This window comes from Scyliorhinus canicula, chromosome 13 (assembly GCF_902713615.1).
Source record: "Scyliorhinus canicula chromosome 13, sScyCan1.1, whole genome shotgun sequence".
In the NCBI taxonomy this organism is placed as follows: domain Eukaryota; kingdom Metazoa; phylum Chordata; class Chondrichthyes; order Carcharhiniformes; family Scyliorhinidae; genus Scyliorhinus; species Scyliorhinus canicula.
Genome location: NC_052158.1, coordinates 119,550,591 through 119,566,847, shown reverse-complemented (window position 1 = coordinate 119,566,847; position 16,257 = coordinate 119,550,591). Strand labels below are relative to the sequence as shown.

At 43.3% G+C, this 16,257-nt stretch overlaps 1 protein-coding gene across 4 annotated transcripts in view; it reads right to left on the bottom strand.

The window, feature by feature from the left end:
* The window catches only part of clcn2c (chloride channel 2c), a 677,449-nt gene that overhangs the window by 75,925 nt on the left and 585,267 nt on the right, over nt 1-16,257 (bottom strand). For all 4 annotated transcript variants that reach the window (XM_038815641.1, XM_038815642.1, XM_038815644.1 and 1 more), the window contains one exon: nt 11,178-11,289. In XM_038815641.1, coding sequence (XP_038671569.1) covers nt 11,178-11,289 — 112 coding nt within the window. The remainder of the gene's footprint in view (nt 1-11,177; nt 11,290-16,257) is intronic.

Here is a 16,257-nt window from a genome sequence, read left to right as displayed (position 1 = left end):
GGTTTGGAAGGTGTTGTCTAAGGAACTTTGGTGAGTTACTGCAGCGCATCTTGTAGATGGTACATACGGCTTCCACTGGTCGTCGGTGGTGGAGGGACTGAATGTTTGTGAAAAGGGAGCAATCAAGCGGGCTGCTTTGTCCTTGATGGTGTCAAGCTTCTGGCGTGTCTTGAGCTGGGAATTGCTATCAATTCATGCCAGGAGTGTGCTGGCCCGCTTGCATGTCCTGAATCGTTGATTGAATAGTGCCCCAATGAGAACACAAATTTCACGTTATTCAGTCCTGGCAGGAACACTTAGTCTCCCATAAGGAGAATCGAGCCCAGTATACTTCCAGACTGCCTTGATCCACTGCAATTCGCATACCGCCACAACCAGTCCACAGCAGACGCTATGTCCCTCACCCTACTCTCATCTCTGGAGCATCTCGACAACAAGGACTCCTACATCAGACTTCTATTCATTGACTATAGCTCGACCTTCAACACCATAATCCCAGCCAAGCTCCTATCCAAGTTCCTCCCTCTGCAACTGGATACTTGACTTCCTGGCCCATAAACCACAATCAGTAAGGATAAACAACGACACCTCCTCCATGATAGTCCTCAATATCAGGGCCCACAAGGCTACGCACTTAGCCCTCGACTATATTCCTTAAACACACACGACTGCGAGGCAAAATTTGGCTCCAACTCCATCTACAGGTTTGTTGATGACACGGCTCTAGGGTTGGATCGCAAACAATGATGAGTACAAGAGGGAGATAGAGAACCTAATGACATGGTTTAACGGCAACAATCGCTCCCTCAAAGTCAGCAAAACTAAGGAGCTGGTCATCGACTTCAGGAAGCAAAGTGGCGTGCATGCCCCTGTCTGCATCAATGGTGCCGAGGTGGAGATGGTTGACAGTTTCAAATTCCAGGTGTAGACAACACCAACAATCTGCCCTGGTTCACCCACGTCGACGCTACGACCAAGAAAGCACAACAGAACCTATACTTCCACAGGAAATTAAGGAAATTCAGCGTGTCCCCATTGACTCTGAACAATTTTTACAGATGCACCATAGAAAGCATCCTATCTGGCTGAATCACAGCCTGGTATGGCAATTGCTCGGCCCAAGGCTGTAAGAAACTACAGAGAGTCGAGAACACAGCTCAGTCCATTAAGTGAACCCGCCATTGACTCTGTCTACACCTCCCACTGCCTTGGAAAAGCGGGCAGCATAATTAAAGACCCCTTCCACCCGGGTCATTCGCTCTTCCAACCTCTTCCATCGGGCAGAAGGTACAAAAGTCTGAGAACATGCACCAACGGATTCAAAAACAGCTCTCCCCCACGGTTACTAGACTCCTGAATGACCCTCTCATGGACTGAACCGATCTCTCTATGCATCTCCTTTACTGTTGTAGCACTATACTCTGTATGCTTCATCCAATGTCTATGTATTTCATTGTGTATTTACCGTACGTCCTATGTTTTTCATGTACGGAACCATCTGCCTGGATGGTACACAGAACAATACTTTTCACTGTACCTCAGTAGATGTGACAATAAATCGAAATCTCGATGAAGAACAAATCAATTAGCATGCCAAACGTTGGATGGCAAGATGGAAAATGTGACCTGGTGTATCTCCTCAATGTGCCATATCTCTGGCCACAGAGCTGCTACATGTAGCTGTTATAAGGGGGGCATAACTATAAGATTCGGGGTGGGAGATATAGGAGGTATGTCCAAGGTAGTTTCTTTACTCAGAGAGTGGTTAGAGTGTGGAATGGACTGCCTGCTATGACAGTGGAGTCGGACACTTTAGGAACTTTCAAGTGGTTATTGGATAGGCACATGGAGCACACCAGAATGATAGGGAGTGGGATAGCTTGATCTTGGTTTCGGACAAAGCTCGGCACAACATCGAGGGCCGAAGGGCCTGTTCTGTGCTGTATGATTCTATGTTCTATGTTGTATTTCTCTTTCTACCTAAGAATACAAAAATAAAAAGGACATCATCCTTTTTTTCCTTCCTCCACTATGATGTTATTGTGAAAGAAAAGTTGTTTCTCACTTCTCCACAATAATAACACAATAGTAATTCTTGATGACATCTGTCCTATCTGACCTGGACTGGTATCTGTGTTTGCGGCATTGATGCCGTATGTCAGCTGCCTTGAAAGCTGGTCTGCTTGTTTGTACTGGAGCAAAAGTGAATTTGTAAGATGCGTTGTCATGCCATGGTATGTCTGCACACTCGCCATTGCATTGAGCTGTGTTGTGACAATGTCCTGCATTGGCAGAGTTGTACCATGTCATACCAGTCGTTGTCCCATTGTTGTTGTTTTTGTCATGCTTGCTGTTGACATCGTTGCCTTTGGTACGCTTCTTGGTGTTGTCGGGGTTGTTGTTTTTGTAGGTTTTGTTGTTGTGCTTGTTGCGTTCAATGACCACCCTGAGTGGATAATACAATTCCTTCACAAAGTTACTTGTGTCAGTCTCCTTTGTGGCATATCCTGTTTCATTGAGCGTGCCGTCTCTGATTCCTCGGTGCTCCCTGTCTGGAGTCATGTCCGGTTCACTGGAATCATCTTTGGCTTGTCGATGCTCCCCATCTGGAGCCCTTTCTGGTTCACCTGAATCACCTTTGGTTTCTTGATGCTCCCGTCTGGAGTCATTTCAGAGTCTTGTGGAGAGGCTCGAGTAGATGAGATTTGAATTAATGTGGTGTCACTGGAGTCACTAGTAGCCTCACTTTGATTGTCGAGTGCCTCTGTACATACTAGCTGAGATCTGTCAGTCTCGCTGAGATGTCGCACATCTTGTATGGGAATTGTGAAGTCTTTGTCACTTGTCGCACATACAGTGAGTAGACCTTCAGTGTCTTCTTGTCGGTTAGATGAGCTGTGTCAGAGTCAGAGTCTTCATCTGGTGGCTCAAATAATCTGGATAGACTGCCATAGTCTTTTTGTTGTTCACGTGAGCGTGGTAGACTGTCACAGTCGTCTTGCTGTGCATTTGACCGCGGTAGACTTGCATTGTCTGCCGATGGTTGCTCAGATAAGGTTGCTAGACCTTCATGGTCTTGTTCCTGCAAGGACAGCACTCTGGAGTCTTGCGTTGCTTCCATCGTGGAGTCTGTCAACCAGCTCACTGTTGAGGCTTGTACCGCTCTCTCTGTGGAGTCTGGCATTATTCCCTGTGTGAAGTCACGCAGTGGTCTCGCTGTGGAGTCGATCTGTGCACTCTCAACGGAGTCATGAAGTGGTCTCGCTGTGGAGTTTGTCATCGCTTTCTGTGCGGAGTCAGGGACTCTTAGTGGTACGTGGACCACTGGTTTGGTGTCAGGCCGCTCTCTATGGGCTTGGTACCTCTCTCTGTCTCTTGGTGTCAGGCCGCTCGCTGTGGGCTTGTACCACTCTCTGTCTCTTGGTGTCAGGCCGCTCGCTGTGGGCTTGTACCACTCTCTGTCTCTTGGTGTCAGGCCGCTCGCTGTGGGCTTGTACCACTCTCTGTCTCTTGGCGTCAGGCCGCAGCAGAATCCTGTACTCATGGGTTGGAATGTCGTCTATGCTCGGCTGAGGATCCTCAAATCCGAAGAACTCGTCCATGACTTTGTCGGATACTTCATTGTACAACACATCTCGTTGCCGTTCGGATTTTGTACTGAGGTCGCCACGTCCAATGATGAAATCATTGTCTGAGTCGTAGTCTTAAATTACTAAATCATCTCTTAGGGCGGTGCTAACTGCTTGTTGTAGGGTTCCGCGAGGTTACTTTCAGCTACTGGTCAAAGTTCAGGTATTGTGCTGTCGCTCCAGGTGAAAGAATTGAGTTTTCTGGTTTTAAATTTCCCCCCCCCCCCCCACTATTTTGGGGCATTTCCCCTTTAAGCGGGCACGGTCCAGGGCCTCTGACATCATGACGCTTGTGGCGTAAAGCATAGGAATGGATTGCGCATGCGCAGATCGTTTTTCCTTTACTGTGTGCTCTTTGCGCAACTGTACATGCGCGGCTTCTCGCGTGTGCGCAAAACACTGTTTTGCCGGTTCGCATCTTCTGGGGAACTCCTTTCGCAAGATGGCTGCCAATCAAAACTGCTTTTTACCTCTGCTGCAAGCCTACCATTGCCTCGTGGTGAGTATAGGCTCCAGTTTTACCGATTTCCTTTGTGTTTACATCACAGTAGTTTTCAAACTTGTCCAGGACTGTCTGGAAGTCTCTCTTGTCCTGCCCTTTGGAATACTTGAAGGAGTTGAAGATTTCTGTTGCACTTTCACCCGCAATTGTGAGTAGAAGATCTATCTTCTCAGCATCAGCCACGCCATCTAGGTCGGATGCTGCCATGTAGATCTCAAATCTTTGCTTGAACGCACGGCAGTTGGCACTGAGATTGCCGTGGTACCTGAGCTGCTGAGGAACCGGAATCTCGATCATCTTGCCTGGGTGCTGTTGCTTCTAATCACGGATCTTGCTGAGTTGAATGATATAGATCCAATAGGCACTACTGGTACTATGGTGTGTTATGTACTCTGGGATAACACAGGTTGCAACTCGATGCAGCTTTGACCAAAAGATACTTCAGACTTTGAAGTAAGTTCAATGTGATTTATTGAACCATCAGCACAGTTCTCTATGAGTTTGACTCTCCTGCTAATCTTGCGATAGTAACTCAGTCTAACTAACCAGTCTGCTCTCAGCCACGTGGTGGGTGTGATGCTTCTGATCTGCCCCTGTCCTTCTCTCTAAATGTCGCCTGTGGAAAGAGAAAGAGCATGTGTGCCCTGTCCTTTCATATATGGGTTTTGTAATGCCCCCTTGTGGTAGTGTCACCTCTGGGTGTCTTGACTGCTCAATTGCTTGTGTCTTATTCTATGTGTTCATTAGCTGTATGTCAGAATGTCATGATGTCTCTGGTGCTCCCTCTAGTGTTTACTTAGTCGTAGTGTATTTACATTAACCCCTTGTGTATTTACAGCATATCACCACAGACTATTCATCAGAACTTCTGTAGCCACAGATGCTTAGCACACTGGTATTATGCTGGATTATGTGTAATACTTAGGCAGGTGCTATCCTGAAAATATACGAGGGCTGTACAAGGTACCAAAGAGAAAATTGATCTTTAATTGACATTTGTTAATGTGCCTTTGTTCAGACGAGATGGTCGAATGCACTGGATAAATGCAAATTACTGCGGATGCTGGAATCTTAGACAAAAGAGAAAATGCTGGAAAATCTCAGCAAATCTGGCAGCATCTGTAGGGAAAGAAAAGAGCTAACGTTTCTAGTCCGATGACTCTTTGTCAAAGCTTTGAGTCATTGACTAGAAACGTAAGCTCTTTTCTGTCCCTCCAGATGCTGCCAGACTTGCTGAGATTTTCCAGCATTTTCTCTTTCGTGGCCGAATACATGATCTAGATACTATGATGGAGCAAAGCACCATTTTAAAGTTGATAGTAAGCGCAAAATGGAATGGGATGTCAAAATGCATGATGATTCAAAGGGATCTGGAGAGTCTCAGCTGGTTAATTAATGTTGTTTCCTGCAGATAAATGAATGTAGTGCGTGCAGATACAAATCAAATTAACTATGATTACAAGATGCACAGCTGAACTTTGATGGAGGTTATTCAGAGAATTTTTAAAATGATCGCATGTCTGTATTTGCAAAAGTCGTCTAATGTTGTCACGTACCAGGCCCAGGAATAGATTGGCTGTCTGGTTTCCTTGTTAGGTAATAGTGCAAAGTCTTTAAAACAGAGAAAGGAGCTTATGAAATATGGTATAAGGATTATCTTCATGCTGTGAGATAAAGCAATATAGATTTTAACCGTATTATTAGAAGATTGGAGCACAGATCTAGGATTAGCTATTAATTATGTTCATTAAACATCGTGAGAAAAATCATACAACATATTCAGTTTTAGTCACTGCACTGCCAGATGCTCAATTAAGAAAGGAATAATGACAAATGGTGTGAGGGGATCTTGCGTGCTGTGTGTAGCGCAGCCATAACCACAATTATAAGAAACAAATTGATAATGGCACTATACATCAAACACACAAAAATTCTTCCTCAGTGGACTTCGAACAATGGGCGCAATCTACCAGCCCCATTACTCCCGAAAGGTAAAGCAGCATAGCTGGTAGATGCCAGGAGATCTCTCTTCTGGGATCTACCCGGCTCACCGTGCATTGCGAGGTCTAACTCGATCTCGCTCAACGTCGTAGTGTGAATCCTGCCCATTGTGGGCGGATTACTTTTTAGCATAACCGCATATTAGAGTGAGACAGCTAGTCTCACTCTAATATGCGCTCCCACAATCTAACCAAGGTGTTGAGATCTAACCCCTTCACTTTGGAGATCTTGAAAGAGCACTGTTCAACGCTGTCACCACAAACTGGGAGCAGGTGGATTGGCACTCGTGGGGTTCTCCCATGGATTGGAGGCTCCCGGGTGCTTGCCCCTGCTGGTGCCACCCAGGCACCTTGGCGCTGGCAGCCTGACACTGCCAGCCTTGGTGCCAGCATGGCACGCCAAGGTGCCCAGATGGCACTACCAGCTGACAGAGGCATTGGCAGGGTGCCAAGGTGCAAAACTGGCTATTTTCCTGCAAAGGGGATCAGCCCTGGGGGTGCCCTGTGTGGGTGCAGGGAGGCCTGAGGAGCACATACTGGTGAGTTGGGGCTTTGGGGGAGCGGGTTCGGGCATCACGTAGGAGGGCCGAGAGATCGGTACACCATTTAAAAATGGTGTTAGGGAGGTTCCCCGCTGAGTCCCCGAATCTACCTGAATGGAAAGAGTCCAGTTCGATAGCGTGGGGTTTCTCAGTGCTCGGAGTGCCGGGGAACACCCGGCTAAACGCGTTTCTTATGGCACTCTGTTCTCATTCCTTAGATTGTGTCCAATGTCCTTGTCACATTTGACCTGATTATTTTGACCATTGTGCCACAGAATCTGCATTTAAGATGGACTTTGAAATTGTAACCTTAGAATGGGGGAGGAATTAAACATTCCTCCTTGTGCATTGCATCAAGCTAATTTCAAAGGAAGGATGCATGGTAGAATGTTTGTTCACTAACTCTTCTGGCAAACTCTCATACAGAGAGGGAACAGGAAGGCAGCAAATAAGATCTGTTAAAGGAGAAACCAGTCAGCAAAGTGCTTGTGAAAATGATTCAGTGAAGGGCAGCACGATGGTACAGTGGTTAGCACTGCTGCCTGTGGCGCTGAGGACCAGGGTTCGAATCCCAGCCCTGTGTGGAGTTTGCACATTCTCCCAGTGTCTGCGTGGGTTTCGCCTCCACAACCCAAAGATGTGCAGGGTAGGTGGATTGGCCACGCTAAATTCCCCTTTAATTGGAAAAATAAGTAATTGGGTACTCTAGATTTATGTTAAAAAAAAGGAAAATAATGAAGTGCATAAAGAGAGTGCTAGCAAATCACCTGCAGCAAGGTGTTGGGGCAGTGGAGGACAAAGGGGAGGCTTGGAGTTATTTTTGGGCAATGATATAAAAGTCAAGAGAATTTGATAACTGTTGCTCTGTATGTTCACCCGATTGCGCACTAAGGCAGCTTTACCATTTATATTAAGCATTGACTCATCTTGTAGCCTTTTGATCTACCTGGTGACTTGTGGTGAAAGACTCATGTATTCAGTCCAGATTTGAAGAGCACACTTTTGCGACATGGCTGCATGAGCCAATTCCCAACAAAAGAAAAGCGCTTAATCTGCTTAAGAGGCCACTAACTCCACAAAACACATGCATTGTTTATGGCAATCCTAACTTTGCGACCGTTTTAAGGCATAAGAAAAGTTCTAAGATGATGCTGTTCAGCAAAACAACGAGTGAAAGAGGGAGGTGCTCAGGTTTCTAAAAATAAGTTAGGAAATAAAGTTGAATTATTGGAGCTGAATCTGGATTGTGGGAGAAGAGATTAGCTTTAAGAGGGTACTATGGTTTCTCGCCAAGTCATATCGTTGTTTCTTATCTGTAGCATCATTATGGCAGAGATTTGCACCACACGAACTGCGCTACCTTCTTAAGGATGGACAATAAATGCTGGCCTTGCTAGTGGTGGCCACATCCCATTGGTCTATTAAATGAAAGACAAATAGAACCTGGTTCAGAAATCATTCCAATGAAATGGAGTTGGGATAACACTCCCTTTCATACTAAAATATTTCAGGGAGGTTAACAGTGGGATGATAATTTGCTCCTGTATTTGCGAAGAATGGACCTCGTTTTGGTGAATACTAAGCATTGCAGCCACAACTAAGGGAATATTAGAACTTTGATCTTTTTTCATATGAGATGAGTTAACATTTCAGATTTGCATAGAAGTGAATTTCACTGTATTACCTTTTAAACTACTTGACATTTAAATTATATCTCTAAACACATTACAGATTCATCTGACAGTCACCAAATATTTTATAACTGCCTGTACAGCTGCAATATTTTGATTTGATTGAATTGCAAATCATCTGAAAACTTATTAAATTTTGTTTGAAAGGTTGAGCAGAATAAGAGGTACATTTACATTAGATATTAGAAAGCAGATAATCAACAGATAAAAGCCAAGCTGATTTCAGATGCTTCAGAAGCCCCAGGTTTGACATTATGGAAAAGCACTATGCAACTGGAAAATTAGCTTTAACGAGATTTAATTTGAACAATTAAATTATCTGACTTGTTTTATACAATATTTTTAATTATATTGCAGTTGCAAATAGAAGTGGTATCTAAAAGAAGTCTGATTTGCTATAGAATCAGGGGCGCAGTCGTTAGCATTGCTGCCTCACGGCACCGAGGTTCCAGGTTCGATCCCGGCTCTGGGTCACTGTCCGTGTGGAGCTTGCACATTCTCCCTTTGTTTGCGTGGGTTTTGTCCCCACAACTCAAAGATGTGCAGGGTAGGTGGATTGGCCATGCTAAATTGCCCCTTAATTGGAAAAAATGAATTGGGTACTCTAAATTTATTTTAAAAAGAAAGATGGCATAGAATCCTGGGAACCTTCCAGTGCAGAAGGAGGCCAGAAGGTCTAGCCTGCACCGACCCTCCGAAACAGCACCCTGTCTAGGCCCACTCCACTGTCCTTGCCCATTACCCCAGTTAACCGTCACATCTTTATACACTAAGGAGTAATTTATCATGGCCAATCCATCTAACCTGCACATCTTTGGACTGTGGGAGGAAACTGGAGCATCCGGAGGAAACCCACGCAGACACGGGGAGAAAGTACAAACTCCACACAGACAGTCACCTGAGCTGGAATTGAACCTGGGTCCCTAGCGCTGTGAGGCAGCAGTGCTAACGACTGTGTCATCATACCATAACATGATTTTAAGTAACAACCGTCTCACAGTTATGCATGCACCACATACTTTAGGCAGCCCCCTCCAATTTTAACATTATTAAGTTTTTTAAAAATGAATTCATGGGATGTGGGTAACTCGGCCAAAATTTATTGCCCATCTATAACTTCCCTCAAGAAGTTGGTGCTGAGCTGCCTTCTTAAACTGCTGCTGTCCGTGAGGTGTAGGTACACTCACAGTGCTGTTAGAGAGGAAATTCCAGAATTTACACAGAGCAACAGTGAAGGAATGCCATTATATTTCCAGGTCTGGATGGCAGGTAGCTTGCAAGGGGAACTTTCATGTAGTGGTGTTCCTATTTATCGGCTGCCCTATTGTAAGAGTCTTTCTTGTTTATTTCCTTTGATTCCATGTCTTTTATTTTATTATTTTGGTCTGTGGGCCCATATTTGGGGTGTGTCTTTAAGCAAAAGACTCAAAGTGAAACAGCTTACTTGCTGTTCCCAGGCTTTGTGTTTGGGAGAGGGAAAACCAGGCTCTTTGGCACTGGGTGGATCTAGGGAACCGATTTAGGAGGGATATGGTTCGATTGATTAACTGGCAACCGGTGAGTTGGCCAGGGGCAGAGTTCTGCCTGACAATGGGTGATGCTCTCTGAGATCTTGGCAGAAGTGTTTAGACCTTGGAAGTGAAAGGAACTCCCTCCCTCTCTCTTTTTCTCCTGCTTGCTGAAGTGAAAGAACTGCTTTATTGTTCTGAAAGCAGTGAATGGGTGGCACACTCTTTGAAGATCGACAACCTTGCCAGAGAAAACCAGCTCAAACATAGAAAGAAGAAGTAGCAAATCAAAAGCTGAACTTCTAAAAGACATTCGCTGGCTGACACCCCAGTGCATCAAAGATCCCTATCCTTTTACTTGTGTTAATATTTTCTTTCCCTTTCCTCCACCATTTGCCCTTTGTGTTGTTTGTCTGTGTCTGGAAATATAGAGAGTATGCTGAGCTATGTGGGGGGGGGGGGGGGGGGGGGGGGGGGGGGGGGCAGGGGGGCATTGGGAAAGAGGTAGTAGGTTATCAGTTACATTTTCTGTCCATTTAATTAAAATACTGTACATAATAAAAGGTCACTTGTGTTTCAAAGTTACAAACCTGGTGACTGTAGTTTATTGGACTCAATCAAGGACCTCGGGTATTTTAAATAAAATCTAATTTCACCTATGTTGCAACTCTGGGTCAAGTGAGGCTGGAATTGACTGTACACTAGCCCAGGGTACGTGTCACTATATCCTCCTAGATGGTAGCATTCGTGGGTTTGGAAGATGCTGTCTCTCAATATGATTCTGGAGAGGGTAACAGGAGGGTAGCAAGAATAATCCCTCTGGCCTGAGATCATTGAACTATGAAAGTGCAATTACATCCCAACACTTTGCTTAACAGGAAGTGTTGAAGGGAAGTTTGCACAGATGTAATTATTTTAATATATACCAATACTCTGTACAGACTTTTAAGTAGCGGTTCTCAAAATGGTCAGAAACAGGTTAAACATTTTCAACCAGGGTTAAGCTCCTAGGAAATGTCTTCTATGTCTGAATATGGGATTATTGAAGTGAACATCAAATTTCAGAATGTGACCTAGTTAACTGATGTACATCAGCGCAATGAATATATTTGCATAATTTCCCCAAAGTGCAGCGAACAGAAGACAGCAGCTTGTATTACTGTAGGTATACGTAAGCTCAAGGAGCAAACCTTTAGGAAAAAAATGCAAGGCGCTAACAAGCCAATGAACTGTTTCCAAGGCAACAAAATGTTCTCTGAGAACTTCACAATTCCTACCCTCTGCTCACCCCCATTTTATTCTTACCTGATCCTGTTGTAATATCGGGAGAACTGTTCAGCACTCTTTTTAATGCTGGTTTCAATGGCTTCTGTAATGCACTTCGAGTTGGAGAAAACGATGACTCCTCAGTACCAATCTTGGGAGAAACAAAAATTGTGTGTTCAGAAAAGCACATGTTAATAATAACCCTTTAAACCAAGGAGTCTGTAAATTCAACCTTGTGACCTATTGTAATCTTATAGCCGAAGCCCCATTTTCTAGGTCGTCATCTTGCATATCTAATGCAATTCAATGTTACAGGAAGCTGCTTTCCTTTAAGCAATTGATTTGTTCCTTGGCAAATCAAGGTTGAATTGAATTTTGACTGACTTGACAACGCTAGATACCAGAAAGAGCTATTGATTCAAAATATTATTCATTTAATAATCAAACCTGAGTGAAATAGTGAAAAAAACATTCATCACCATGGAGTCAAATTCAAATTATTATAACACGTTGGAACAACATAGCAAGTGAGAAAGACACGTATGCCCAAACTTTCTACGCTCACAATATAATAAATAACGGCGAACGATAATCCACAATGCATAATAATTGTTCTATAGCTGATGTCCCTTTATCTTTTGAAAATATGATTTTTCAACTTTCAACTGACTGAAAAGTTTGCAAATGAATGGGGTAGAACAAACTGTTTAAATTAGCAAGGCCACGTCGCAAACTGAATGCAATAAACAAACAAGTCACTCTCAGGGGAGTGGGAAGAGACAAACATTTCCTATAATTCAGATACCCATCAAAACTGGTAACTATCTAAGGCAAAATTCAAAGTACTGGATATTGAAACAATGGCTGCCACAGACAGACTCACCCAAAACGTCCTGGAAGTACACAATGGGTGAAGTATTTCAAATAAAGGCTGCCTAGCTGCTTGAGAGATTGCAGGTGACACAGGTGGTTTTAAGAGAGTCTTTAGCAGAAGAAACATCCTGAAGGTTGCTCTCTCCCCCCTCTTCTTTGGAATAAGAGTGTTGCCTTGTTGAAGATGCTAACTCTACCAGAAACCTACCAGTAAACCAAAGTCTCGTAATAGTTGCAACATCTTCTATATCTGACTGAATCCAAAGAACCAACTAATCCAACTCAGCCAGAGCATTTTAAAATCCACACCTTAAAAAAAAAAATCAAACGACACTTAGCTGTATGTTCTTATACCTTTTTTTAATTGGACTCTAACTCCCCCTCATTTCTGAAAACAATGTGTGTATGAATGTGGGGCTAAATGATTTTATGAGGACCCACAACTTGTCTTCGCATTTTTATTATTTTTCTCAAATTTAGTGATTAATAAATTTGCTCTTTCTTTTACCCAAGAAAACACTGTTTGATGGGCTCCTTATTGCTCAGTTCAATCTGTTCTGATTTGGAAAAGGCACATCTTCATTGTTGTGGGAAGACAAATGATTTAGATTTATTAACAATAATGTATTAGGACAGTTAGGATTTAGAATCTATATTGTGTAGTACAGTATACTAAAGCAATTTTCATAAAGATGTCAGCTAAAAGCTGACGTGACACCACCTACAGCAGTCAGTATAAGGGTCGAGCATGTTCCATTTCCATTGACCTTAACAGCTTGTTCTATGACACAATCGGCAGCAGTCAGCATAAAATGTTAACAAACACATGTTTCTAACTCTACCCAAGGACCAGACACATCTATCAGCTTTGGCACCATGAAAGAAGGTTAGAGGAGGGATCCATCGAAAAATGAAGGGTAGATAAGGGTAGCTAACATTCACTCTGCCTGGGTACACATACATAACTTGTTTAATGTAAAACGGGCATAATCCAATGTAAACAATATTCTTGCCTACGTAATTGGCTCTGTATAAATGCAACTTGATTCCATGTGTTGGGCGGAGTCAGCTCCTGAGGTCTATCTCTGAAGCTGGGCTCGCTCAATGCATTGGTCAATACATGATCGTTATGTACCTGAGACTACGGTTATTTTGTGAAAAAGAGAAAACACCATGAACATTTTTTTTTAACCTTTTTTGTGACCAACCAAGGAGGTTTAATAGATGGGAGCCAATTCATCCCTTCTCATCTGGTCAGAATACTGAAAAGACCTCTACAGCTATTTGAATTAAGCTCCTTTAAGTCAGTGGTCATAGCATGAAGTAAACTTTCAGATCACTTTTTAATTCCTTCTATAGTCTTGTTTGTTCTGTGCATAAGTTAGGCTACCTCTATCATGTATCCAAGGAGAATTCATATTCATGCAATCTTCCCCTCTGCTACTTGAAATGAAAGTCATACTAATAACTAGACCACACTTATTTTCAAAGCAAATAGCCTCAAGTGTTTAACTTATGTCAAATAACAATGGTCACACATCTCAAAATAAACGCAGAAATGGTAGGAAAGAGGATGGAGCTAGGTAATGCAGAAAATAAACTACTGTCGAAGAATTAGGAAGATCATTCCTAAGGTTGGGGGGGGGGGGGTTGTTGGGTTACGGGTATAGGGTGGATACGTGGGTTTGAGTAGGGTGATCATTGCTCGGCACAACATCGAGGGCCGAAGGGCCTGTTCTGTGCTGTTCTACCATGCTGTGAAAAGATGCATATTCATGACAGTTTCAGAGTATTCGACAATAATGCCAAAAGAAAACATGGATCGCCTCTGATTTCTTTTAAAACTAATGTACCAAGAAAGCTAGTTTATTTTGAGCATTGGTGTCAATTAAAGGGAAACGGGAGCTCCAGGAGACTATCGGAAAATGGAGTCCAGAGTGAAATTAGTTGCTCCATAGGTCACAATTTTATGAAAGTTAAATGCAACTTCTTCTGGTTCTTGCCAAACTGATCATAGAAAGAGTTTGTAAATCAGCAAGGAATACACTTCAATACAGATGAAAGGAATACGTATAGATCATTCAAAATCTTCAGTTCTATTAGTGTCACATGAAAAAAATGAAAATCGCTTATTGTCACGAGTAGGCTTCAATGAAGTTACTGTGAAAAGCCCCTAGTCGCCACATTCCGGCGCCTGTCCGGGGAGGCTGGTACGGGAAGCCGTGAGGATTTCTACCGTGTGTTTTATCAGCGTCATCAGTGCGTTATTCTACAAGCTTGACTAGCAACACAGTGCTTTTAAAAAATATCAATATATTTATATCCCTTGTCCTAACCTTTTAGTTAGATATTTCACTGAGGTTGCTTCCCAATTCCACAATATTTTTACCTGAAAGTAATACTTTCTTCAAAGTAAAGAAATTTGTTGACAATGATTAAATAGTTTCCTGGTAGTGTGGGTGGAATAGAATAATTAAGGGCAAGGTAGAGAAATTGACAGTCTATTCTCAGCAACAACACCCACCATGGTGGAGGTGTGAGATTTTTGGTTCAGTGACATCTGATGTAAAAAAAAATGTATCACAATTGGCAAACTGTTCCAAATAACATGCTTCTTTCAATGAAGTTCTTTTTGAAGTATAGCCACTGTGGAAACATAGGGAAGTATGACAGCATAGCAATGTCCCACAAACAGCAACAAGATACATGATTGGATGCTCCATTTCAGTGACATTGATTGAGGGATGAAAATCGCTTATTGTCACGAGTAGGCTTCAAATGAAGTTACTGTGAAAAGCCCCTAGTCGCCACATTCCGGCGCCTGTTCGGGGAGGCTGTTACGGGAATTGAACCGTGCTGCTGGCTTGCCTTGGTCTGCTTTCAAAGCCAGCGATTAGCCCTGTGAGCTAAACAGTCCCTGGATGAACGTTGGTCAAATTACTGGGACTGAATTGTTTTTCTTCAATTGTTTTACATTCACCTGAGAGGCAGACATGACCTCAGTGTAACATCTAACCCGGGAGATTTCACCTCTGACAGTGCAGCATCTCTTTGGCATTGCAATGGAATGTCAAGATGATCATCTCGAGTCTCTCAAATGAGGTTTAAACTCAGATTTTGCCTGACACAATTAACCCATGTGTTGGGATCTTGTTCCAACCCACATACAACCAGAAAGGTCTACTCCAATCATAGAATAGAAGCTCTATAGTGCAGAAATAGGCCATTCAGCCCATCGAGTCTGCAATGACCCTCCGAAGGAGCACCCTACCTGCCACCACACTATCCCTGTAACCCCACCTAACCATTGAACATGAAGCGGCAATTGACCATGGCCAATCCTCACAACCTGCGCATCTTTGGACTGTGGGAGGAAACCAGAGTACCCAGAGGAAACCCACGCAGACACGGGGAGAATGTGCAAACACTACATAGATGGTCACCCAAGGTCAGAATTGAACCCTGGCCCCTGACACTGTGAGGCAGCGGTGCTAACCACTGTGCCACCATGCCATCTCACTGAGCTACTATCATTGTAATCTAATTTCTACATCAATACCTTCGAACAACCAGCACCAGTGCATAAAGCACTGAGGCATTGCTGATTAGTCGTGGCTCAGAGACAACAGCTGAACGATGCTCATCTGATTCAATATTCAGGCGATGGTCTTATTCTGTCAATGTATTACCGAGGCATCCATTCCCTGTTTTTTCATGGTGGAATCAAAAGGGCAGGACCACATAATTCCAGCACACGATTTGTATCACTTGTCTGGTGTGTGAACTCAATATGCATGCAAAGGAATCGAATTCAAGTTCTGAATCTCTGCTGCTTTTGTTGTATAACTGGCTGCCATAAACCTATCAAGGTAGATGATCTTTCATTATTGTCAGCATTGCATTCCTACACAGTAATAGCCTCATCCAAACAAAACAAATTAATCATCCTCGTTTTCCATTTTCCAGCACTATGTTACTGAAGGAATCAAATCTCTTCCCGACTTGAATTTGAAATTCGACTTGAAGTTCCCTATGCATCCTTCATGAGGAGATTTTTTTCGGCAAAAATTAAAAATTCAGCCTCTACAGATGGACCAAAATACATATTGGAGCACATTTTTAACCTGCTATCTAGGCGTCAAACTGGTGTGGTTAGAGAGTGACCACCCATGTTATAGGTCTCAGCTAAGTTTCATTTCCATTGATCACATCTGCCTTGACAGTTGACTGCATTGGCAGTGAGGGA